Below are 27,520 nucleotides of genomic sequence, written 5' to 3'. Positions count from 1 at the left end.
CGTGCTCAGCCCCCTCCTGTACTCCCTGTTCACCCATGACTGCGTGGCCACACACGCATCCAACTCAATAATCAAGTTTGCAGACAAAACAACAGTTGTAGGCCTGATTACCAACAATGATGAGACAGCCTACAGGGAGGAGGTAAGGGCCCTGGGAGTGTGGTGTCAGGAAAATAACCACTCACCTAATGTCAAGAAAACAAAAAAGCTGATCGTGGACTTCAGGAAACAGCAGAGGGAGCACCACCCTATCTACATCGAAGGGACCGCAGTGGAGAAGGTGGAAAGCTTCAAGTTCCTCAGCATACACATCACTGACAAACTGAAATGGTCCACCCACACAGACAATGTGGTGAAGAAGATTCAACAGCGCCTCTTCAACCTCAGAAGACTGAAGAAATTTGGCATGGCACCTAAAACCCTCACAAACTTTTACAGATGCACAATTGAGAGCATCCTGTCAGGCTGTATCACCGCCTGGTACGGAAACTTTTACAGATTTAATAACCGTCAAACAATTACGATGGAACTTTTGTTGCAGAATTGTAGTTTGTTTTGTTAGAACAATTTCATTTTCAGCTGCTTTGTATGTAATGGCTGATCAAAAATACCAATCATTACCCTGATCTGTTTGTTTAAGAGTTAGAAACATATGATGTGCTCTCCAAGTTAAAGATATTCATTTTATTAACGAGGCTATTATCGTGAAATTATTGTGGCAATTTTCTTGGCCAAAGCAAGTTTTACGTTCTACCCGTCTTTGAATGTCAATACGTTTATGAGAGACAAAGTACACGCATTCCCTCCTAGCAATGTACGTCTGAGTATAGACTATGGCACTATGCTCTCGAAAACTATCATTGAGATGACAACTTATGAGGCATTAAAGTGTCTAAAATGCATTTCTTTGGGGGGAAGATATGCAGCGACAGTAATAATTGTGTACTGATGAACACTCTAAAAGACTGCGCTCAGCACTTTCCACTAGGAGGAATCAAGGTTCACCTGCCATTAAGTGACAAAGGCTAGGAGATGAAGACAGATTATCCACTGGACACAGACGTCAGTTCAACGTCTAGTATTGATTTACATTTGGTTGATTTGTCAACTAACGTGAATTCAAGATGAAATCAACAAAAAATCTCACCATGTCATTGGATTTAGGTTAAAGTTTAGGTTAATTTTTTTTAACAATACATGAATTACTTTTTGCAAATCTAATCAGTTTTCCACGTTGATTCAACATAATCACAGATGTTTTTTGGTTGAAATGACATGGAAACAATGACATTGATTCAACAATTTTGTGCCCAGTGGGAAGGGTGTGGAGTGATATGTGTCAATGTCAGCTCCATAAGATCCCCAAGCTGGCTTGTCAGCACAGTTATGTCCACTACTCTGAATCTAATGGCTCCTACACCTCTCACACAAACAACAATAGTGCAAGGTTTATGTCTGCTTGGTTACAAGTGACAGCACCTAATAGAAAGGTCACTGGAATTGCTGCGGCATCCCCTGCAACACCTCAATGATCAGAAACAGAAGTGTTGTCGGCCTATGGTTGGGCCTAGCCTATATGACCACTACAAGAACATCATCTAGGCTCAGAATGGTTGTACCGGGATAAATAATAGCAGTAGTCGGGCTAAACTCTTTCACCCATCTGCTTCTGAGAGTGTGAGTAATGAAAAGTTCACACCTCTAGGGTGAGACACGGCATCCATTTTGATGAGGCAATAAAGGGACTTGATAAGTAAATCAATCATTCCTCCTCCAGAGTGTGACTTTTCAATGACACTGCATCTGTGAGGGAAAAATGGACAGAGAGCCAACTGCAACATTTCTGAATCGTGTGTGGACATGAATAAAATTATTATTCCACACTCTCGAATGGTGTGATAGAGGAACATGTGTTTATGCCTGTCCAGGGGGTTGTAGTTGCCTGATGAGCTGCAGCATGTGTTTATGTTTGTCCAGGGGGTTGTAGTTGCCTGATGAGTTGTATGTGCATCTGCAAAAGCCATCCTTTGTTATGATTTCAAACCACAGGAACAAAAACGAGTCTAAAAATCTTGATAACCGTTTGTCTGTCCCTCATGGCAATACTAAACAGAAGTAAAGACTTGAAAGAGTGGATTAAAACTCTTATCCGGCAGAAGGAAGATAGAGAGCTCAGACGCTGAGTCACGTTTCTTATCCAGAAGTGGTATTTAGAAGTGCCATTCCTTCATATGCTTTTTTTCATTCTTCCATACATTCAGTCTGATTCAAATCTACTTCAGCAAACCCAAACATTTCTGTCAGCATGTTCCTCTGAGTTGACAGGTAGAAGGCAAACTAGCTAGCTACGTATATCCCCAAGGATGTCTGTCGTTACTGTCAGATATAACGCCCCTTCGGAGCGTTGTCATGAGGAATGCCAGTTATAGAACTGAAGCTCTCGCATATAAATGAACAAGCTTGGCAAAGTTAACAGCCTGAATTTTGTTTAAGGATTAAAATAGAGAACAGAGCCTTGTACGGTAAATAAATAATCAACGAGGATACTCACCCCCACCCCGTCTTCCTGTCTGTACTGCTTCCAGGCTCGGCCTGTGTCACTGAACAGCAGCAGGTAGCCGCTGACCCAGTCTGAGCCTCCGTAGCGCCCCTGTGTGGCGACGGCCGTCACCTCCATCCTGTCCCTGAGGTCCAGCTGCAGCCACGGCTGTCTGTCTGTCACCTGGGGAGACCAGCCTCCCGCTCCTCGGGAGACCAGAGAGAGAAAACAGTTCAGAACAGGAAGGTGCAGAAAGTGACCTAGCATGTGACACAGCAGGAGAAGAAACACACACACACAAACCCAAACAGATTCGTAGTCCAGACAGCTAGCTCCAGTGTGAAATATTATTTTCCTTAAAACTCCAGCCGATTCAGAGAATATCGAATGTGTGCGAGAGAGTGGGATTGTATCTGGTGACAGGTCACTGTGGCAGTTATTTTGACTATAGAACTGTGAGTCTGCTTTGTCAGACAGGAATAATAAGGCATTATTCAGCTGGGCATTTGGGTTAATTAATTCAGACTCCCTGGCTGTACTCTACTATAGGTGTTCATGAGCACTGCAGAATGATCTAAACCCTGTCTCAAAGAAAATACAATTTAATTTGATTTGATTTAATGTAGCCTTATTGGAGGTGATTTGGACAGTGCACTGTATAAGGGTTACTGTCAATTCAACAGTAGCTTACAGAGAGCTCAGTGGCACAAGTACAATTTTGTATTTAATATTACAGAACACCTGCTGTAATATGAATACGGTATCAAAGCAAGTACTGTGTAATGACACACAGTACAATATTGTAAAATTGACTGTATTATACTGTAAAAAACGAAATGCTGCCATAATCAGAATGAATGAATAAATGAATACATGAAATTAATTGGCGGGAAGCGGTTTGTATTTCACAGTATTTTACTGTAATTACAAGGGATTGGTGCAAGCAGATTGGCTGCTAGGTAAAGTGTTTACACATAACAGCATATTAATGCATATTTGGTGTATTATATCACTTGCACTTCTAGAGGCCTTAACAAAGGCTTCCAAACTGGCAGCGACAATAGGGCAAAACAGACCAAAAGGAAATGGCAAAATGCTGAACCATTTCAGGTTTAAGACTTGCTGCCACTCCAATCTGTCCCCTATACAATTTAAATTGAAATAACCACATTGGCTGGACTTCGCTGAAGACCCGCAGATCTCTACATTACTCCCTTTTTGTTCACAAAGCCCTTCTTCATAAACTTCCATCTTATCTAACTTTGCTGTTGAAGTATTTTTTTTTTTAACCTTTATTTAACTAGGCAAGTCAGTTAAGAACAAATTCTTATTTACAATGACAGCCTAGGAACAGTGTTGTTCAGGGGCAGAACGACAGATTTTTAGCTTGTCAGCTAAGGGATTCGATCTTGAAAACTTTTAGTTACTGACCCAACACTAACCACTAGGCTACCTGCTGCCCCACTATATAGACATCTGAGTTGTCTAACGCGTTCACAGGTTTGATTAACTCTTGAGGTTCCTAGGGTCTCCACAAAGCTAGGTAAATCTGCTTTTAGTCTTATGCACCGTATTGCTGGAACACAATTCTAAATATATTTAATCTTGGTGTTCTGGTGCCGTTCCGGCAATTTAAAGTATTGATTGAGGACTTCATTGTGGAGGAATGTAACTGTTTTTCTGGGTGATTTGTGATGTTTTATTTATGCTTCCCATGACTGTGTTTTTATATTTTAATGTGTGTATATATACAGTATTTTTTGTATAATGTGTCTACATTGTATTACACATAATTTGGAAAAGAGACCTAGGTCTCAATATGTCTTTCCTGTAAAAAAATAAAGGTTAAATAAATATTAAGCACTTCTGCAAAGTCACTTCTAAATTGGAAATCTAGTAACTATAAGACTCTCAAGACTGTTGGTTCTACAGGTTTCGTGGGTTTCCTCTGAGTTAGGGAAGACTGCCTTAAGTTACTGTGCCCCTCATTCCTGGAATGACTTACAGGTCACTCCAAAACTTGATTCTTACATCCCATAAGGTAAATTTAGCACTCTGATAAAAAATGTGACCAATGAAAACTGCACGTATTGATTTTTTGTATATATTTGTTTTTACTGCCCTTTTGAATGTAACATCATTTATATGAAATTCTGTAACTGTAATTTTGTAAGGATCATTCTTGAATTGTTGTTCACATTAGATGATATGTTGTTTTCAGAGAGCCATTGGAAACGAGACCCTGGTCTGAATGGTTTCCGCTGGTTAAATAAAGGTTCATAAAAAACAAATTAAGATACTAAAATGTACAATATGCTGCAGTAAATTGTTTTACTGTTAATAATACCAAAAATGTGCGTATAAATTACAGTTTTCCGTTACAGTGTGGTATAAGGCTATCCCTTATGTATCAGTCTTGGTAGTGCCCTAGACTGATCCTTCCAGCCGGATCTGAACTAATTTGAGTTTATCTTTCTTGTCTTTCTGGTAGTGAACCATTAAGGGCTTCAAAACTGTAGGTCTTCCTTGGAAAAACAGAGGTAAAGATGAAACCAAAACAACTAAAGATAGGCTTTGATCCTAGCCTGATATTGGTATTCAGCATTCTGTTACACGCAGTGTCGTTACTCTAAAATATGAACACAGTCTTGATAACCCTTAGCCTGCGGACCTCCCAGATAAACTAACAGAGAAACAGACATGCTAGCAGAGAATGATTAGTAGTCTGTCATTGAGATGCATATATCCTGGTAGGTTTTCTCCTAAGCTTGAAATTACTTAAGAAAAAAAACCTCTCCATTTAAGCTATGCATTTCCAGTATGTGGGAAGCTTGTCGAAGCATTAGGTGAGAAGTAGATCTAATTTATTTTGGTGATAGATTCTCCACATTATTGTGTGTGTGTCTGTCCATTGAATTTCTAATTTAATTTCAAGATTTACTGAGGGAAACACATTGCCCAGTCCATCTCCATCATATATATATATATACATATACATATACATCATATCCATTTTGTAAGTCGCTCTGGATAAGAGCGTCTGCTAAATGACTTAAATGTAATGTAAAATATATAGCACTATTATGAATTCAGCGGCTAAGATTCCACAGGGGGTGGAGATATTGTAAAGTATGGTGTGTTTTTTAAAGATGTGTTTAATCCCCACAGCTACTCAGTCGTTGAGCGGAAGAAGACAGGTTAGCTCTGGCAGAAAGGTTCATTACTCAGCTGCTGAAGGCTGGTACACACCACCATGGGAGCAGATGAGTGCAGCATATCAAACCAGAGTCTGAGCAACAGAGGAAGCATCGTTTACAGTTGTTACAGACACACGTAGGGAGGTTGGCCGTGGCTAAAAATAACCCAGGGTACAGTCAGCGTTTGATGGACAGGGTGTGAAAAATATATCTGCATATCTGCTACCCTGGAAGGTCTGTGGTTGTTATATATTTATAAGTATGTTAAAGGCCATACAGTGAAGAGCAGTTTAGAAGGCAGGCATGAATGCACAATTCCAGCAACTCTACGTTGTTGCCACATTGACTACGAACCAGACTGAGGAGTATGGATTACATGGGACAATTAGGTTGGCCTTTGAGTTGATCAATACTTTGACACGTTTTAATTTACATGAGTGAAAGCCACTGATGTTCAGTGATCAGACGCAGGTAGCTGACTCGAAATGAAACAGCTGGCAATTAATCTAACAACTGCTCACAACCATAGAATTAAATGACAAGAAATTGTTGTTTACAATCCATTGATCAAATAATTTATAGCTAGCTATACACCGATAATTTACGTTTATTAATTAAGCTACATGTGGAAATGAAATGTTAAACAAACATACTCTGCATGTGATGTTCATGGGAAGTAGGCATCACGAGGATCATTATTACTGATATGTCTACTCAGTGTTGAGCATGGTCTTAGTCTTTACTCACCATCTCGTCTGTTGAGCTTGGCGAAGTGTGGAGCGTTACTGACGGAGGACTGCGAGGACCTCTCAAAGGAGGCCTGAAGCAGATTTGAAACCAAAGGGCCATCACAGTTATCTAAAAAGACCAAAACCAGAACACTCAGGTCAGTAAGATCATAAAGTAGTCTGAAAACTGTAGCAAATATGCTTTCCACATACATTTTATAACATTGAAATGATCCAATTTCCTGTGATCTCCTTGAGCATGTATTATACTGTCTTCAGTGAATGATTGATGACATTCAAGTGAGGTTCACTGGCTCCAGTATCTGCCAAATGACAGTGTATTGTATATGCAGACAAACGTGACAACCAACTCATTAAACTCTGATGGCATTAGACACAAAAGATGGGAAAGACAAATGGTTCTGAGAAGGGTTACACCTAATGCTTCATTTCAAAGTCATGCACAGGCTGATGAAATATGAGTTCTCCTAACTTTGTCTCTTCGTTTACCAAGCTTTACCGTTCTTTGTGGACTGGGAGATTTAACTAATTACGTGTCATAAATGAGTCAAATATTTTGGCATTTGTGATGGAGCACCACAGTGAAAGTTAATTTACCCATTGTTGTTATAGTCCTTGATACAAGAATCATGGGAAATACAATTATTCTCATTATAAATGAGCGGTCATATGTGTCATACATCATTGATTCATATTGGATAATACATGGTTTCCAACATTCTGAAGCTAGCCCTCTTCATCTAGGAATGTGCACCATTTTGTTTACGTTTGTCTCTAGAGAATGTGGATAGTTTGACGATTAGCTATGCAGAAAGTACAGAGACCTTCAAATGACCGACAACAAACCGTCTAGAACAGGGATCATCAACGGCGGGCCAATTTTTTCTTGAGTGGATGATCGGGGGACTGGAATGTAATGACAAATAATTTGTAGACTGCAAATTGACTGCAAGAAGCCCAAACAGATATAATCTTTGACTAAAACATAGTAATTTCAAACCTTGCTTACATTTGTATACGATCACGTGTCTCTATAATATGCGTGGGAACACATTTCCAAAAATAAAATCACAAATTTCCTCGTGTTGTTACAGTCTTTTATGTCCAGCAACTAAAATAAAATAAAAAATCACATTTTTTTAATGTTTATTTATTTTTTGCTCAGAAAACTTGGAGAGGGGGCAAATAAAACCACGCAGGGTCCAAATTCGCACCACTGGGCACCAGTTGGGGAACCGTTGCCTAGAACTTGTTTGAAGTTATCTGTCCTCGTCCAAAGTGGATACAAGTCTCTTTAATCTGTCATTGTTGGGATGAAGTCATTTTCAGTTTAGCGGAAATCAACAAGAAATCGCCTCCTTGTTCACATAAAAGAGCACAAGCACTTTTTCTTATTTTGTCTGCTTGCCCTTCCTCTAACAATTGACATATTTTTTTATCTGTTTAGAATAGTGTCAAGAAAACCCAAGAGACAATCCATTCGTGTTTCCTGTTTTCAATTGTGGCTTCAAAGAGCATCAGCACCGTATTTGATTATGATGCTGCCAGGCTTTTATATCACATAACGAGCACATATCACTCCTTTCTTCTCTCTTCTCACATTCTTATGTTCCCTCTAGTCTTACAGTGTATTCGGAAAGTATTCAGACCGCTTCCCTTTTTCCACATTTTGTTACGTTATAGCCTTATTATAAAATTGCTTAAACAAAAAATGGCCCTCATCAATCTACACACAATACACCATAATGACAAAGCGAAAAAAGGTTATTAGAATTTTTTTGCACATGTTTTAAAAATAAAAAACAGAAATACCTTATTTACATAAGTATTCAGACCCTTTACTAGGAGACTCGAAATTGAGCTCAGGTGAATTCTGTTTCCATCGATCATCCTTGAGATGTTTCTACAACTTCATTAGAGTCCACCTGTAAATTTAATTGATTTGACGTAAGGCCCCACAGTTGACAGTGTATGTCAGAGCAAAAGCTAAGCCATGAGTTCGAAGGAATTGTCCGTAGAGCTCCAAGACAGGATTGTGTCGAGGCACAGATCTGGGGAAGGGGACCAAATAATTTCTGCAGCAGTGAAGGTCCCCAAGAATGCAGTGGCCTCCATAATTTGTAATTGGAAGAAGTTTGGAACCACCACCCGGCCAAACTGAGCAATCGGGGAGAAGGGTATTGGTCAGGGAGGTGACCATGAACCTGATGGTCACTCTGACAGAGCTCCAGAGTCCATCTATGGAGATGGGAGAACCTTTTAATCAGGCCTTCATGGTAGAGTGCCCAGACGGAAGCCTAAATGCCAAGCGTCACATCTGGAGGAAACCTGGCACCATCCCTACGGTAAAGCATGATGGTGACAGCATCATGATGTGGGGATGTTTTTCAGCGGCAGGGACTGAGAGACTAGTGAGGATCGAGGGAAAGAGGAATGGAGAAAAGTATAGAGAGATCCTTGATGAAAACCTGCTCCAGAGCACTCAGGACCTCAGACTCGGGTGAAAGTTCACCTTCCAACAGGACAACGACCGAAAGCACACAGCCAAGACAACGAAGGATTGGCTTCAGGAGAAGTCTCAAGGCTCCCCATCCAACCTGACAGAGCTTGAGAGGATCTGCAGAGAAGAATGGGAGAAATTCCCCAAATACAGGTGTGCCAAGTTGTAGCGTCATACCCAAGAAGACTTGAGGCTGTAATCGCTGCCATAGGTGCTTCAACAAAAAACTGAGTAAAGGGTATGAATACTTATGTAAATGTAATATTTCAGTTTTTTATTTGTAATAAATTTGCAAAAATTTCAATCCATTTTAGAATAAGGCTGTAATGTAACAAAATTATGAAATAGTCAAGGGATCTGAATACTTTCCGAATCCACAGTATGTCTATCTCTTTGACCACACCTGTCCAATTCATTCCACGGAGGACCGAGTGTCTCTGGGTTTTCCCTCCTCCCTTGTACTTGATTGTTGAATTAAGGTCACTAATTAGTAAAAGAACTCCCCTCACCTGGTTGTCATGGTCTTAATTTAAAGGGAAAAAGGAAAACCCCACAGACACTAGGCCCTCCATGGAATAAGTTTGACACCTCTTAGACTTTCTCTCTTTCCCTGAGGCCAATTAGTACATTGCATCATTGATTCAGTAGTACCTCATTGACCTGCTGAGACCTGCTGCTTTCCACTGCACCTTATTGCCACTCACCATAGCGATGCTGAGAACAGTTTGTTTACAGACTGGAGTGAATGCCAGCATGAAACTCAGCTCCACAGAGAAGTATGTGGTATATATATCTTCTTTTCATAGTCCTGTATTCTCTCTGGCTCCCTCTTCTATTTCCTTGCATTTCTCTCTTACTCCTCTCCTCTCTGAACACTTTCCCGCCCCCAGCTCAACTGTGTCTCTCTCTCTTTCTCATTAGAGCATATTTCCTCTCATCTTCTCTCCTCTGTGATTGCTGGGGACAGCTTTTTCCCCCATCAGCTGGATGAGGCTTTGCCCTCAGATTGCAGTCTGGGACCTGTCACTGACCCCCTCCCCCTACCTCCTCCCCTCAGAGGAATGCAGAGGAAGACTGTGTCTACTCTATACACTCTCTAGAGGCCTGCGGTTTTAGTTGCCAAGCGGTAGCTAAGCTGATTATTCAGCTAATTAACCTTTTCACGAGTCTGCTCAATAAGACACACATCAAAAAAGATGGCTCCAGGTTTTATGAATTGATTTCCAACAACATCATGAGAGAGAAAGAGATGAGAGAGTGACAGCAGGAAGAAGAGACATATGATGAAAGCAGGTAGAAAGGGTTCAAGGTGGAGAGGGGTCCTGGAGAGTGTCAGATGCAGGGTGGAGAGGGGTCATGGAGAGTATCGGATGCAGGGTGGAGAGGGGTCCTGGAGAGTGAAGGATGCAGGGTGGAGAGGGGTCCTGGAAAGTGAAGGATGCAGGGTGGAGAGGGGTTCTGGAGAGTGAAGGATACAGGGTGGAGAGGGGTCCTGGAGAGTGAAGGGTAGAGAGGGGTCCTGGAGAGTGAAGGATGCAGGGTGGAGAGGGGTCCTGGAGAGTGAAGGATGCAGGGTGGAGAGGGGTTCTGGAGAGTGAAGGATGCAGGGTGGAAAGGGGTCCTGGAGAGTGAAGGATGCAGGGTGGAGGGGGGTCCTGGAGAGTGAAGGATGCAGGGTGGAGAGGGGTCCTGGAGAGTGAAGGATGCAGGGTGGAGGGGGGTCCTGGAGAGTGAAGGATGCAGGGTGGAGAGGGGTCCTATAGAGTGAAGGATGCAGGGTGGAAAGGGGTCCTGGAGAGTGCAGGGTATAGGGTGGAGAGGGGTCCAGCAGCATGCAGGGTGGAGAGGGGTCCGGCAGTGTGCAGTGGGCAGGGTGGAGAGGGGTCCTGGAGAGTGAAGGATGCAGGGTGGAGATGGGTCCGGGAGCATGCAGGGGGCAGGGTGGAGAGGGGTCCAGCAGCGTGCAGGTTGCAGGGTGGAGAGGGGTCCGACAGGGTGCAGGATGCATGGTGGAGAGGGGTCCGGGAGCATACAGGATGCAGGGTGGAGAGGGGTCCGGCATGGTGTGGAGGCCCCTCTTGTTAACTTCTCTAGGGCCAGTGGGACGATTTCGTCCCACCTACGTAACAGCCAGTGGAATCCCGTGGCGCGTTATTCAAATACCTTAGAAATGCTATTACTTCAATTTCTCAAACATATGACTATTTTACACCATTTTAAAGACAAGACTCTCGTTAATCTAACCACACTGTCCGATTTCAAAAAGGCTTTACAACGAAAGCAAAACATTAGATTATGTCAGCAGAGTACCCAGCCAGAAATAATCAGACACCCATTTTTCAAGCTAGCATATAATGTCACAAAAACCCAGAAGACAGCTAAATGCAGCACTAACCTTTGATGATCTTCATCAGATGACACACCTAGGACATTAAGTAATACAATACATGCATGTTTTGTTCAATCAAGTTCATATTTATATCAAAAACCAGCTTTTTACATTAGCATGTGACGTTCAGAACTAGCAAACTTCCGGTGAATTTACAAAAAATGTACTACATTACTCACGATAAACGTTCACAAAAAGCATAACAATTATTTTAAGAATTATAGATACAGAACTCCTCTATGCACTCGATATGTCCGATTTTAAAATAGCTTTTCGGTGAAAGCACATTTTGCAATATTCTCAGTAGATAGCCCGGCATCACAGGGCTAGCTATTTAGACACCCAGCAAGTTTAGCACTCACCAAAGTCAGATTTACTATAAGAAAAATTTTATTACCTTTGGTGTTCTTCGTCAGAATGCACTCCCAGGACTTCTACTTCAATAACAAATGTTGGTTTGGTCCCAAATAATCCATTGTTATATCCAAACAGCGGCGTTTTGTTCGTGCGTTCAAGACACTATCCGAAAGGGTAAAGAAGGGTGACGAGCATGGCGCATTTCGTGACAAAAAAATTCTAAATATTCCATTACCGTACTTCGAAGCATGTCAACCGCTGTTTAAAATCAATTTTTATGCCATTTTTCTCATAAAAAAGCGATAATATTCCGACCGGAAATATGCATTTAGGTAAACAGACGAAGAAAATAAAGCATGGGGTCGACTCGGGCACGTGCCTAAGCCCATTGTCCTCTGATCGGCCACTTGCCAAAAGCGATAATGTGTTTCAGCCTTCAGATTTTTCCCGGGCTCTGAGAGCCTATGGGAGCCGTAGGAAGTGTCACGTTACAGCAAAGATCCTCAGTCTTCAATAAAAAGAGCCAAGATGAACAACAACTTGTCAGACAGGCCACTTCCTGTTCAGAATCCTCTCAGGTTTTTGCCTGCCATATGAGTTCTGTTATACTCACAGACACCATTCAAACAGTTTTAGAAACTTTAGGGTGTTTTCTATCCAAAGCCAATAATTATATGCATATTCTAGTTACTGGGCAGGAGTAGTAACCAGATTAAATCGGGGAAGGTTTTTATCCGGCCGTGTCAATACTGCCCCCTACCCCCAACAGGTTAACTCTCAGTGTGGTTCGTTTCCGCTAAGATACGTCAGAAACAGACCGAGTAGCCTTTACATTCTGTTAAAAAATAATAATAAGAAAGTTGGAAGATGTGATTCTGTGGTTCTAAGCTGTGAGGCTGTAGTGGCCAGGGAATGAGATAATATCCAATGAGGGCTCTAAGTACCTAAAAGAAAGGACAGCAGCGAGCCTCCAATCTGCTCAGAAACATACAGGGTCATACAGTCATACTGTAGAATCACTGGGATATCCCCAAGCCTTAACCGCTACAGATTGGAGAAAAAAAACATTTAGAAATTAACACATATCACAGATTTTGTGCTGTTATTTGCAGCGCAATTTTTTAAAACAAATTATAACAATCTAAGCAAGAAGCGAGAATGAGGTAGGTGTCCCTTCTCTGCATTGCTCATCTTCCAGTTTTCTTTGTTAAAAGACCTCAAGCAGTTTGCCTACCATGTCCTTGTGCTGCCCACACACTGTCCTTTGTGGCAGTCACATCTGCAATAAGCCTCAAGGTTGTTGTCAACCGTATTGGACTACACAGTCTTTGAAAGCAACGAGAGCCTTGAGTGCAATCCAATTGACTCCTCTTATTGATCTGCTTAATATTGCACTGTAAACTGTCATACCTTGATTATATAAGCACTTTCTCTCTCCCTCTCTCTCTCCCCTTCTCTCTCTCTTTCTCTCTCTCTTTCTCTAGCTTTCCTTCTCACTCTCGTTCACTCTCTCTCTTTCTCTCTCTCTTTCTCTAGCTTTCCTTCTCACTCTCTCTTACTCTCTCTCTTTCTCTAGCTTTCTTTCTCACTCTATCTGTCTCATGTTTAATGTGATAATACAAGTGATCAATTGTTTCAACTTCTGAGGTATGAGGTTTAGTCATGCATAGTAATTAAATCAGGGCCACCTGCTATGTGTGTGGCATATGCCAAACTGCATTACATTTATCTGAAATGTAATTCATGCATTACCTCCCCCTTACATTGTCAAAAACATTATTGTATCTTACATGTAAATTAATTGGATTTCCATTCCATTTAAATTCACATCACACACAACTCTTGAAACACTGTTGGGTACCAGCTACCAGGCGATAGTTGCTAGTCCATTGTCCCATTTTTGTTGAGGATCTATGACAAAACATGACATGACTGGTTTCAGTTGAGGATAGGTCTAAAGAAGATCTACAACCATCTTCTCTCAACCGTGACCTTCAGTGCAGCCATTTCTATCAGATGCAATATCGTAAGGTACTTCAGGGGAGCATAAACACCTACACAACATAAAACTGGGGTTCTACAGCCATAATAACAGAGGTCAAGGTCATCTCCATGGCAACAGCCTTTAGCCGTGCAGAAGGTATAAATGGCCCAAATATCTCTTGTGCACCTCTCCTCTACACCTTGACGGGTCATGTGTAGAATATTAGAGGATTGGATTGACATGTGAATATTGTAGTAATCAAAAACAAAAACATTCCACAACTTGGAATCCAATGGTGAGTTATGAAAGCCCCATCCATGTCAGTGTGAGACAGAGAGAGACCTGCCTGTGGACTCAATAACACTGGGGACAAGCTGCGCAGCATGGCTTCGCAGGCTCTGACAAGCGGTGGATCATCGGCTATCTTTAAAACGAGGGCCTATTCTGGCACTGGCAGCCAGGCACTTCTCTCTCAAGGTCTCAGCCCATTCTGAGCAGAGAGAAAACATTGGTTTCAACTGAATCTGAATATTCAGTATTCTGTAGAATAACTCAACTGAATCAGAATATTCAGTATTCTGTAGAATAACTAAACTGAATCAGAATACACTGTATTCTTTAGAATAACTCAACTGAATCAGAATACACTGTATTCTATAGAATAACTCAACTGAATCAGAATACTCAGTATTCTGTAGAATAACTCAACTGACTCTGAATATACAGTATTCTGTAGAATAACTCAACTGAATCAGAATATACAGTATTCTGTAGAATAACTCAACTGACTCTGAATATACAGTATTCTGTAGAATAACTCAACTGAATCAGAATATACAGTATTCTGTAGAATAACTCAACTGACTCTGAATATACAGTATTCTGTAGAATAACTCAACTGAATCAGAATATACAGTATTCTGTAGAATAACTCAACTGAATCAGAATATACAGTATTCTGTAGAATAACTCAACTGAATCAGAATATACAGTATTCTGTAGAATAACTCAACTGAATCAGAATATACAGTATTCTGTATAATGGTTCTTCTGTGTTGTGTAATCCAAAACCATGTTTTACTTTCAGTTCTCTGTCTTGGCATATTACTTTTGCCACACAGATGAAAAGCTGATATAGTTTACGATGTTAACTACTGTAAGGTTTGACGTTTCCTGGCCTTTCTGGGGAATTTGCATGTAATTGCAAACACATTTCCACTAAGCTCTCAGCAGCTCACGGTGGCAGCTGCCTCTGCATCTACCAATCTCACAGGAGTCAATGGCCATGAGAAAGAAAAATAAAAAGATAATATAATATCAATATTTACTCAAGGGAATTCTTGGTCAACCCAGGCCACTGTTGCTGCATGTCATGAAACCAAATGCCATTTTAATACAGTCAAATGTTCCCTTTTCCATTTTAATATATAGTACCAGTTAAAAGATTGGACACACTCATTCAAGGTTTTTTCTTTATTTTTTTTACTATTTTCTAAATTGTAGAATAATGGTGAAGACATCAAAACTATGAAACAACACATATGGAATAATTTCTTAAGCAAAAAAGTGTTGATGATATTATTTGAAGTAGCCACACTTTGCCTTGATGACCATTTTGAACACTCTTGGCATTCTCTCAACCAGCTTCATGAGGTAGTCACCTGGAATGCATTTCAATTAACAGGTGTGCCTTGTTGAAGGTTAAATTGTGGAATTTATTTCCTTCTTAATGCGTTTGAGCCAATTGTGTTGTGACAAGGTAGGGGTGCTATACAGAAGATTTCCCTATTTGGTAAAAGACCAAGTCCATATTATGGTAAAAACAGCTGAAATAAGCAAAGAGAAATGACACTCCATCATTAATGTAAGACATGAAGGTCAGTCAATCCAGAAAATTTCAAGAACTTTTAAAGGTTTTTAAGTTCAGTCGCAAAAACCATCAAGCGCTATGATAAAACTGTCTGTCATGAGGACCGCCACAGGAAAGGAAGACCCAGAGTTAACTCTGCTGCAGAGGATAAGTTTATTGGAGTTACAAGCCTCAAAAAGTGCAACCCAAAGTAACAGAGTTCAAGTAACATCTCAACATCAACTGTTCCGAGGAGACTGTGTGAATCAGTCCTTCATGATCGAATTGCTGCAAAGAAACCACTACTAAAGGACACCAATAAGAAAAGACTTGCTTGGGTCAAGAAACACAAGCAATGGACATTAGACTGGTGGAAATCTGTCCTTTGGTCTGATAAGTCCAAACTTTCGATTTTTGCTTCCAACCACCGTGTCTTTGTGAGACGCAGAGTAGGTGAAAGGATGATCTCCGCATGTGTGGTTCCCACCGTGAAGCATGGAGGAGGAGGTGTGATGGTGTGGAGGTGCTTTGCTGGTGACACTGTTGGTGATTTATTTAGAATTCAAGACACCCGTAACCAGCATGGCTACCACAGTATACTGCAGCGATACGCCACCCATCTGGTTTGCCCTTAGTGGGAATATCATTTATTTTTCAACAGGACAATGACCCAACACACCTCCAGGCTGTGTAAGGGATATTTGACCAAGAAGGAGAGTGATGGAGTGCTGCATCAGATGACCTGGCCTCCACAATCCCCCATTCTCAACCCACTGAGATGGTTTGGGATGAGTTGGACCGCAAGCGTGAAGGAAAAGCAGCCAACAAGCAGCCAATCAGCAGCCAATCAGCATATGTCGGAACTCCTTCAAGACTGCTGGAAAAGCCTTGCAGGTTAAGCTGGTTGAGAGATTGCCAAGAGTGTGCAAAGCTGTCATCAAAGCAAAGGGTGGCTACTTTGATTTGTTTAACACTTTTTTGGTTACTACATGATTCCATATGTGTTATTTCATAGTTTTGATGTATTCACTATTATTATACAATGTTGTAAATAGTAAAAAATAACAAAAAACCCTGGAATGAGTAGGCGTGCCCAAACATTTGACTGGTACTGTAGTCAAATGTTTCCTTTCACGCAGTAGTTTCTCTTGCAAAGTCCCACAAAATGTCCCAGAGAGTTAAATTTGAAACAATTACTTTTCTGATTAAAAACATCTCTTTGACCCTGAGGTGTCTTTTATTTCATTGCCAAAAAACATTGTTATATCTTCCTATCTGCATAGATTTAAGACAAAGGCAAACTAATGCTGTTGATGCCACACCAACCAAGGTGAAAGAAGAGAAGATACAAAGACATTATAGATAATAAACCAATCATTTTTTGCTGAACTTGTTATTCAGGAGTAGCTGAATATCTCCTGCATGTATTTACAAGAACAAAAATATTTGGCTTGAATACACATTTTCCAGTACTCAGTAGGTTACTATAACCAAATACAAGGCAACCAGGTAAAGTTACAGTAGTTTGTGGATTCATCAATATCTACATCTAACCTTTTAAATCAATGAGTGGGTAAATGAAATCCAACTATTTTCTACACCCATTAAATCCTGAGATTGATTTTCTCCACTGGTTTGACAAATCCCCCACCGGTTTTGATTAGCCTATTACCTGCGTTCTGAGGCATGAAAATCCTCTAGGGATTAATACCTGAAACTGGATCTGATGAGTCGTCCTTATAAAACTCAAATTACCATGGCGATTAGATAACGACAACACTGCCCAAAGATAAACAAATGATGACATTAACTGTATCATTCATTCAGATTGTGGCTTGCACGTTCACTGAATCACATATCCAAATTGAGTTGAGTTATAGGCGAAACCTGCACAAACATTTGTCATGTTCCTCTAATCCATCAGTGTGAGATTAGAGCACTTCCACCAGGCAGAAGGAGATTAAGAGGCCAGTGATCTGAGCGTGTCGGCCTCATCTTCCACTGATACAGCCCTGCCCGCCAGGCCCCAATAAGAGCAGTGGGCAGGGTAGAGCTCCTTCACTGCACCACAACTCTTCTTTGTTTTTCCACAGAGCAGTGATCACTCCTGGATCATCATTGTGTGGCTGCTGAAGAGGATCCCAGGCCATAATAAGAACTGGCAACATATTGATTACAATAATCACTGTAGTCTGTCCATCAGTGACTCATTCATGGATTTCTCTTTATATAATTTTTCTTTGTGGATGCTGTCTCTATGTTGGAGCTCTCCTCCTGGAAACATCTGCAGTGTCTAATGGCCATTTATTTGGTAGACAACATCATGTAAAAAAAACAGACAGCAGCAATAAGCCTGTTTGCTCTACGTTGGCTGACTGATCTTATCGGACGTGATTTGACGGCAGTAAAATCACTCGCCAGAAGATGTCTCTGACGCTAAGTGGATCAATTTTTAAGACCCAGATGCGGTCGGGCAGTGAGATACACTACATGGACAAAATGATGTGGACACCTGCTCATTCGAACAGCTTATTCCAAAAATCATGGGAATTAATATGGAGTTGGAACCCCCTTTGCTGCTGTAAAAGCCTCTACTCTTCTGGGAAGGCTTTCCACTAGATGTTGGAACATTGCTGTGGTGACTTACTTCCATTGAGCCATAAGAGCATTAGTGAGGTTGGATACTGATTTGGGCAATTAGGCCTGGCTTGCAGTCGGCATTCCAATTCATCCCAAAGGTGTTTGATGGGGTTGAGGTCAGGGCAATGTGCTGAAACAGGAAAGGGCATTCCCCAAACTGTTGCCACAAAGTTGGAAGCACAGAATCGTCTAGAATGTCATTGTATGCTGTAGTGTTAAGATTCCCCTTCATTGGAAATAAGGAGCATAGCCCAAACCATGAAAAACAGCTCCAGACAATTAATGCTACTCCACCAAACTTAAGGAGATGTTTATCTTTCAAATGGTGTAAAATAGTTGTATTTTTGAAAAATTTGAATTTTGACATTTATTTGGATTCAAATTTGCCGCTCTTGAAATGCACCTGCTGTTGATGGAGTGCACCACGGGTGGCACGCTAGCGTCCCACGTAGCCCATAGAGGTTAACGAGAGTCTTATCTTGAAAATGGTGTAAAATAGTCATATTTTTGAAAAATTGAAGTAATAGCATATCTAAGGATTTGAATAACGCGCCACAGGATTCAACTGGCTGTTGAGTAGGTGGGACGCAAGCGTCCCACCTAGCCCAGAGAGGTTAACAGTTGGCACTATGCATTGAGGCAGGTAGCGTTCTCCTGGCATCCGCCAAACCTAGATTCGTCTGACAGACTGTTAGCTGGTGAAGAGTGATTAATCACTTCAGAGAACGTGTTTCCACTGCTCCAGAGTCCAATGGCGGCGAGCTTTACACCACTCTAGCCGATGCTTGGAATTGCGCATGGTGATCTTAGGCTTGTGTGCTGCTGCTCTGCCATGGAAACCCATTTTATGACTCTCCCAATGACAAGTAATTGTGCTGACGTTGCTTCCAGAGGCTGTTTGGAACTCAGTAGTGCGTATTGCAACCGAGGACAGACGATTTTTACGCACTACACACTTTAGCACTCAGACTGTCCAATTCTGAGAGCTTGTGTGGTCAACCACTTCGCGGCTGAGCCGTTGTTGCTCCTTGACGTTTCCACTTCACAATAACAGCACTTACAGTTGACCAGGGCAGCTCTAGCAGGGCAGACATTTGATGAACTGACTTGATGGAAAGGTGGCATCCTACAACGGTGCCACATTCAAAGTCACAGAGCTCTTCGTAAGGCCATTCTTCTGTCATTGTTTGTCTATGGAGATTGCATGGCTGTGTGCTCAATTTTATACACCTGTCAGCAATGGGTGTGGCTGAAATAGCCGAATCCACTAATTTGAAGTGGTGTCCTGCCAATGTACATTACGAACATCATTACAGCAAATTCCAATGTGCTCAGAAGAGATTTTGATGTTGATGTTCTCCTCTTTATTCTGTGGTATGCTGCAGGCTACTGTGCATGTTGGCTGTTTGCATTCTCTCCTTGCCTATCTCACTCTCTGCCCCTTCTTCTCCCTCTGCTACTCTCTAAGCAGACATGTAAAACCCTGCAGAGCATGCATCTTTACATCAATATTATGTATGGTAAGAGGATCAAGGTTTAAAGATTTAGGGTTGTTGCGTCATCAGGAATGCTTAATATTTAACTTTAAACGGATTGGTACTTGCTATTGTTCTATGATTATCAAGCCCTAGCAAACCAGCAGACGTGGGACAGCACGTAGGCCTACAGTTGACCTGAATGGATTACCTAGCTAACAACTTTAGTAAGACTTTACTATTCCTATTACACAAGTGGAATAGGGAACAGTTTCTATTCCACTTGTGTAATAACAAAAAGCATTGTTCATAAAACGTTGTTACAATAGTAATTACAATGTTACTACACAGGTATAAAAGCAATTTAACAGCGTCAACAACAACACATTCCACTGTGTCAAACCACATGGTTAAACACTCAATCCCGCCCCAGTGGCGTAAGTCGTCAGGCAGGGAATAGAACAGAGTCGCGACTGCAGTGGTCGCGACTGCTCAAACTGTCGGTGGTCGCATAATTACATTTCCCTGCAGTCAGCAGATTAAGTCTGCTTGCTACTGTTGGAAAAAGGCTGGCTGATGGAGGAAGGCTGGTTGATGGAGTGAGGCTGGCTAATGGAGGAAGGCTGGCTGATAGAGGGAGGCTTGCTGATGGAGGAAGGATGGCTGATGGAGGGAGGGAGGCTGGCTGACGGAGGGAGGGAGGCTGGCTGGCTGATCGAGGGAGGCTGGCTAGCTGATCGAGGGAGGGAGGCTAGCTGATCGAGGGAGGGAGGCTGGCTGATGGAGGAAGGATGGCTATGGGGAGGGAGGCTGGCTGATGGTAGGAGGCTGGCTGATGGCAGAAGGCTGGCTGATGGAGGGAGGCTGGTTGATGGAGGGAGACTGGTTGATGGAGGAAGGCTGGCTGATGGATGGAGGCTGGCTGATGGAGACGGCTGGCTGATGGCGAAAGGCTGGCTAATGGAGGAAGGCTGGCTGATGGAGGGAGGCTGGCTGATGGAGGGAGGCTGGCTGATGGAGGGAGGGAGGCTGATGGAGAGAGGCTGAAGCATTGTATTGTAATAGAAGGTTTTAGGCAGCAGAACTTGGCTGGGCAGCACTGGGCTGTGCTATTCTCCTCTGCATGTTTGACCTGGAAAAGGAGGCTTGGTATTAATCTAAATCCAAAATTACAATCCCTTCTCTGAATAAAGGCTAATGAGGGGTTTCGCTCTACTCTATTCTAACTGTTGGGTTTTAGCCAGAAAGGGAGTTGTTGAGTTGACATAATCCGAAAAGCAAACAGATTAAATGGGTTGATAGCCGAACCGGAATTTGATGGATTATTTATGACCATCTTCAGATACAGTATAAATAGCTTACTCCACCTGAGATGTGATTTTACAGTAGTTGCCACCAAGTCAAGTTCTGATGCAGTCAAACAAATCCCTGAAAACATAATCCCAAATACAGTCTGATAGCCTGAAAAGAGCTGTCTGAAGTATAATAGACATATTCCTGAGGGCAAGCCATGGTTATATGAACTCACCAGTAATGAACCAAACACAGACAGAAGGGTACAGAGAGTTCGTTTTTGAGCTGAATAATAAATAGATATACCGATCTTAATTTGAGCCAGTTTCGTACAGCAGGACAGTAATCCTGCAGCAACAGGAAGTGTGAATTATTATGTGGATTATAATTAAAGGACATTATTGTAGGGGTTGATACGTTTTTCCTAAGAGAAAACTAAGTCTGAAATTTCAAAGTGGAAATTACAAACTTCAGAAGCTTTTTTAAACCTCAAATACACTACAAGTTAAACATTTCCTGCAACAGGGTCAATGATCAATGTAGATCCTACATCTATACTAAGTGAGTCATTGAGATACACTAGCATATATACAGCATCTTCTGAGGTTGAGTCAATAGGGTATCCTCAATCCCCTCCCCACAAATATTTATAATAACCTCATGTTACATAAGATTGGTAACATACAAAGAAACCAGTCATGTTTGTTTCATGACAGCTCACCAAATCATGTTCTATTGGCTGCACAGGGATATTTCAGATGGTATACAATGGTAAACACAGGTAAAGGCTACAATGACTTTACAATGATATGCCAACTACACAGTTTTTGAAAGTATATTACTGGCCTACATTCAACTAGGAGAATATTACCAAGTAGTTTAAGTGGCTGAAATAAATGTTGTTTAATAAATGTTATGTCCAATTGTTTTTAGCCAATGTTAGCCTATTACTGTCTTTGGCCCCAGCTCCCTTATCTGTGAAACATGTCCTGATGACTCCTGATTTTCATGTCGTCTGTCTGACACTGCCTTAAGAACACATCCTCAACTCTCTGTGCTCATTAGCAAGCTTCTCAGACACCACACAAACATAATTGGCCTACAATGAAACCAGACTCATTTATGTAACAAATTGCCCTATTTTCCCAGGATAGCTGAGGTTCAAACTGTCGATGTTCTTCTTCTCTTCTACAGCCTATATGCCAACTTGGGATTTTGATACTTAACGTTCACCCAAACTCAGCAGCCAGGTCACACCAGATTTACTGCTATATTAGAAGTTTGTCTAGGTCCCCAGGCAATTTCAACAGGCGCCGTTGCAACATAACAGGCCTACTTTACTGTTAAACTGGCGGCGGAAGAAATGGCAGCAGTTTTACGGGCACCCTGTCACGTCCTGACCATAGTAAGATGTTATTTTCTATGGTAGAGTTGGTCAGGGCGTGACAGGGGGTGTTTTGTGTTTTTCTATGTTTTCTATATCTTTGTTTAGTTCAAGTTTTCTATTTCTATGTTGTTGTTTTTTGGGATGATCTCCAATTAGAGGCAGATGGTCCTCATTGTCTCTAATTGGAGATCATACTTAAGTAGGGTTTTTTTCCCACCTATGTTTGTGGGTAGTTGTATTCTGTTTAGTATTCAGTACCGGACAGAACTGTGTGCTGTTCGTTTTCTGTTTGTTATTTTGTCTTTAGTGTTTTTGAGTTATAATACATTTCATCATGAGCACTCAACACACTGCGCTTTGGTCCCCTCGCTACGACAGTCGTTACACACTCAACCAATTGTGCTATTATGTGTTTTTTTCGCGTCATTTGAAAATTATTTTGTACATAATGTTTCTGCAACAGTATCTTACGGATTAAGCAAAGATTTTTTTCTTCAACAAGCAGGACGCAAACGACATTCTCTGAACACCCGACAAGGCCAACATCCAAGTTATTGGCAAGAGGAAGAGACGCAGGTCAGAGGACACAGAGCAGGGGGGGCGCCTCGTAAGGATTCACAGAAGGCGAGTGGGAAAGCTACCGTTACCGTCAATATTACTCGCCAACATGCAATCATTGAACAATAAACTAGACGAGGTACGATCACGAATATCTTACCAACGGGACATCAAAAACTGTAATATCTTATGTTTCACGAAATCATGTCTGTATGATGACATGGATATTCAGCTAACGGGATACACGCTGCACCGACAAGATAGAACAACACACTCCGGTAACATGAGGGGGGGACGATCTGTGCATATTTGTAAACAACACCTGGCGCACGAAATCTAAGGAAGTCTATAGATTTTGCTCGCCTGAAGTTTTTATTTATTTCATTTTTTCATTTCACCTTTATTTAACCAGGTAGGGTAGTTGAGAACAAGTTCTCATTTACAACTGCGACCTGGCCAAGATAAAGCAAAGAAGTTCGACACATACAACAACACAGAGTTACACATGGAATAAACAAACATACTGTACAGTCAATAATACAGTAGAAAAAGTCTATATACAGTGTGTGCAAATGAGTTAGGATAAGGGAGGTAAGGCAATAAATAGGCCATGGTGGCGAAGTAATTACAATATAGCAGTTAAACACTGGAATGGTAGATGTGCAGAAGATGAATGTGCAAGTAGAGACACTGGGGTGCAAAGGAGCAAGATAAATAAATAAATACAGTATGGGGATGAGGTAGTTGGATGGGCTATTATATATGGGCTATGTACAGGTGCAGTGATCTGCTCTGACAGCTGGTGCTTAAAGCTAGTGAGGGAGATATGAGTCTCAAGCTTCAGTGATTTTTGCAGTTTGTTCCAGTCATTGGCAGCAGAGAACTGGAAAGGAAAGTTGGCCAAAGAAAGAATTGGCTTTGGGGGTGACCAGTGAGATATACCTGCTGGAGCGTGTGCTACGGGTGGGTGGTGCTACGGTGACCAGTGAGCTGAGATAAGGCGGGGCTTTACCTAGCGGAGACTTATAGATGACCTGGAGCCAGTGGGCTTGGCGGCAAGTATGAAGCGAGGGCCAGCCAACGAGAGCGTACAGGTCGCAGTGGTGGGTAGTATATGGGGCTTTGGTGACAAAACAGATGGCACTGTGATAGACTGCATCCAGTTTGTTGAGTAGAGTGTTGGAGGCTATTTTATAGATGACATCGCCAAAGTCAAGGATCGGTAGGATGGTCAGTTTTACAAGGGTATGTTTGGCAGTATGAGTGAAGGATGCTTTGTTGCGACATAGGAAGCCGATTCTAGATTTAATTTTGGATTGGAGATGCTTAATGTGAGTCTGGAAGGAGAGTTTACAGTCTAACCAGACACCTAGGAATATGTACTTGTCCACATATTCTAAGTCAGAACCATCCAGAGTAGTGATGCTGGACGGGCGGGCAGGTGCGGGCAGCGATCGGTTGAATAGCATGCATTTAGTTATATTTGCATTTAAGAGCAGTTGGAGGCCACGGAAAGAGAGTTGTATGGCATTGAAGCTCGTAGAGTATCTTGTGATAAAATTCAGACCACACTATTTGCCTAGTGAGTTTTCAGCTATAATTTTCTTGTCTGTTTATTTACCACCACAGACGGATGCTGGCACTAAGACCGCACTCGGTCAGCTGTATAAGGAAATAAGCAAACAGGAAACCGCTCACCCAGAGGCGGCGCTCCTAGTGGCCGGAGACTTTAATGCAGGGAAACGTAAATCAGTTCTACCTAATTTCTATCAACATATTAAATGTGCAAGCAGAGGAAAAAATACATCTAGATCACCTGTACACCACGCAGAGACGCATACAAAGCTCTGCCAAAGCTCTGCAGGAAGCACCAGTGACTAGGTCTAAAAAGGGGTCAGATGAAGCAGATGCTAAACTACAGGACTGTTTTGCTATCACAGACTGGAACAAGTCCCAGAATTCTTCATACCCCAACCAGAAGCCATGGATTACAGGCAACACTCGCACTGAGCTAAAGGGTAGAGCTGCCGCTTTCAAGGTGCGGGACTCTAACCCGGAAGCTTATAAGAAATACTTCTATGCCCTCCGATGAACCATCAAACAGGCAAAGCATCAATACAGGGCTAAGATTGCATCATAGTACACCGGCTCCGACGCTCGTCTTATGTGGAAGGGCTTGCAAACTATTACAGACTACAAAGGGAAGCACAGCCGCGAGCTGCCCAGTGACACGAGCCTACCAGATGAGCTAAATCACTTCTATGCTCGCTTCGAGGCAAGCAACACTGAGGCATGCATGAGAGCATCAGCTGTTCCGGACGACTGTGTGATCAGGCTCTCCGCAGTCGACGTGAGTAAGACCTTTAAACAGGTCAACATTCACAAGGCTGCAGGGCCAGACAGATTACCAGGATGTGTGCTCCGGGCATGTGCTGACCAACTGGCAGGTGTCTTCACTGACATTTTCAACATGTCCCTGATTGAGTCTGTAATAGCAACATGTTTCAAGCAGACCCCCATAGTACCTGTGCCCAAAAACACGAAGGCAACCTGCCTAAATGACTACAGACCCGTAGCACTCACGTCCGTCACCTTGAAGTGCTTTGAAAGGCTGGTAAGGGACCACATCAACACCATTATCCCAGAAACCCTAGACCCACTCCAATTTGCATACCGCCCAAACAGATCCGCAGATGATGCAATCTCCATTGCACTCCACGCTACCCTTTCCCACCTGGACAAAAGGAACACCTACGTGAGAATGCTATTCATTGACTACAGCTCAACGTTCAACACCATAGTACCCTCAAAGCTCATCATTAAGCTAAGGATCCTTGGACTAAACACCTCCCTCTGCAACTGGATCCTGGACTTCCTGACGGGCCGCCCCAGGTGGTGAGGGTAGGTAGCAACACATCTGCCACACTGACCTCAACACTGGAGCCCCTCAGAGGTGCATGCTCAGTCCCCTCCTGTACTCCCTGTTCACCCACGACTGCATGGCCAGGCACGACTCCAACACCATAATTAAGTTTGCAGATGGCACAACAGTGGGAGGCCTGATCAACGACGGGACAGCCTATAGGGAGGACGTCAGAGACCTGGTGGTGCCAGAATAACAACCTATCCCTCAACGTAACCAAGACTAAGGAGATGATTGTTGACTACAGGAATAGGAGGACCGAGCATGCCCCCATTCTCATCGACGGGGCTGTAGTGGAGCAGGTTGAGAGCTTCAAGTTCCTTGGTGTCCACATCACCAACAAACTAGAATGGTCCCAACACACCAAGACAGTCTTGAATAGGGCACGAGAAAGCCTATTCCCCCTTAGGAAACTAAAAAGATTTGGCATGGGTCCTCAGATCCTCAAAAGGTTCTACAGCTGCAAGGTCGAGAGCATCCTGACTGGTTGCATCACTGCCTGGTACGGCAATTGCTTGGCCTCCAACCGCAAGGCACTACAGAGGGTAGTGCATACGGCCCAGTACATCACTGGGGCTAAGATGCCTGCCATCCAGGACCTCTACACCAGGCAGTGTCAGAGGAAGGCCCTAAAAATTGTCAAAGACCCCAGCCACCCCAGTCATAGACTGTTCTCTCTACTACCGCATGGCAAGCAGTACCGGAGTGCCAGGTCTAGGACAAAATGGCTTCTCAACAGTACATTCATGTACATACTACCTCAATTGGCCCAACCAACCAGTGCCCCCGCACATTGGCTAACCGGGCTATCTGCACTGTGTCCCGCCACCCGCCACCCGCCAACCCCTCTTTTACGCTACTGCTACTCTCTGTTCATCATATATGCATAGTTACTTTAACTATATCTACATGTACATACTACCTCAATCAGCCCGACTAACCGGTGCCTGTATATAGCCTCGCTACTGTTATAGCCTCGCTACTGTATATAGCCTCGCTACTGTTATTTTTCACACTGTTGTTTTTATTTCTTTACTTACCTATTGTTCACCTAATACCATTTTTGCACTGTTGGTTAGAGCCAGTAAGTAAGCATTTCACTGTAAGGTCTACACCTGTTGCATTCGGCCCACGTGACAAATAAACTTTGATATAATTTGATTGGTATTTAAATTCACCTATAGATGTTTACCCCCCCAGTTGCAATATGGACAAAAACTGAATACTGAAATAAGACTGTGAGATCTTGCTGAACTCAGACCTGCCTCAGATATACATGTGTTAAAGTTTTTTACAAACACTTTGGCACTAATTTCAGAACCTTGTGGTCATTTTTCAAAACTCTAGACACAAAATCTAAACGGTCATCACTTATAACACAGTCTGTCCAATGTTCAAAGCATTGCATTGTGCATTCATGTCTTTAAAGAAACCTTGCACTTGCAGATCTATTGGTTCAATTAACTCATTTATCATGAAATACCATAGGAACATTAATTTAGATCACCCACACACAAGATACCGATAGTTTCACTGTGTAGTTGTTCGTACAATCATTAAATATTGTAGTACAAAATATGTGATACATGTTTCATTATGGTACTACACATAAATGCATCACTGTAAAAGGACTAGTACAGAGAATACTACAGACACAGTGGAATCATTGAACAAAATCTG

General features: G+C 42.2%; 1 protein-coding gene across 1 annotated transcript in view; it reads right to left on the bottom strand.

Annotated features, from left to right (window-relative positions):
* The window catches only part of LOC106582433 (contactin-associated protein-like 5), a 169,075-nt gene that overhangs the window by 92,776 nt on the left and 48,779 nt on the right, over nucleotides 1-27,520 (bottom strand). The window contains exons 2-3 of the mRNA XM_045704848.1: nucleotides 6,484-6,594; nucleotides 2,552-2,745 (exon numbers count right to left, since the gene is read on the bottom strand). Of these exons, the coding sequence (XP_045560804.1) occupies nucleotides 2,552-2,745; nucleotides 6,484-6,594 (305 nt within the window). The remainder of the gene's footprint in view (nucleotides 1-2,551; nucleotides 2,746-6,483; nucleotides 6,595-27,520) is intronic.

The sequence above is a fragment of the Salmo salar genome, chromosome ssa21, assembly GCF_905237065.1.
Source record: "Salmo salar chromosome ssa21, Ssal_v3.1, whole genome shotgun sequence".
Classification (NCBI taxonomy): domain Eukaryota; kingdom Metazoa; phylum Chordata; class Actinopteri; order Salmoniformes; family Salmonidae; genus Salmo; species Salmo salar.
This window is presented reverse-complemented; position numbering and strand designations above follow the sequence as displayed.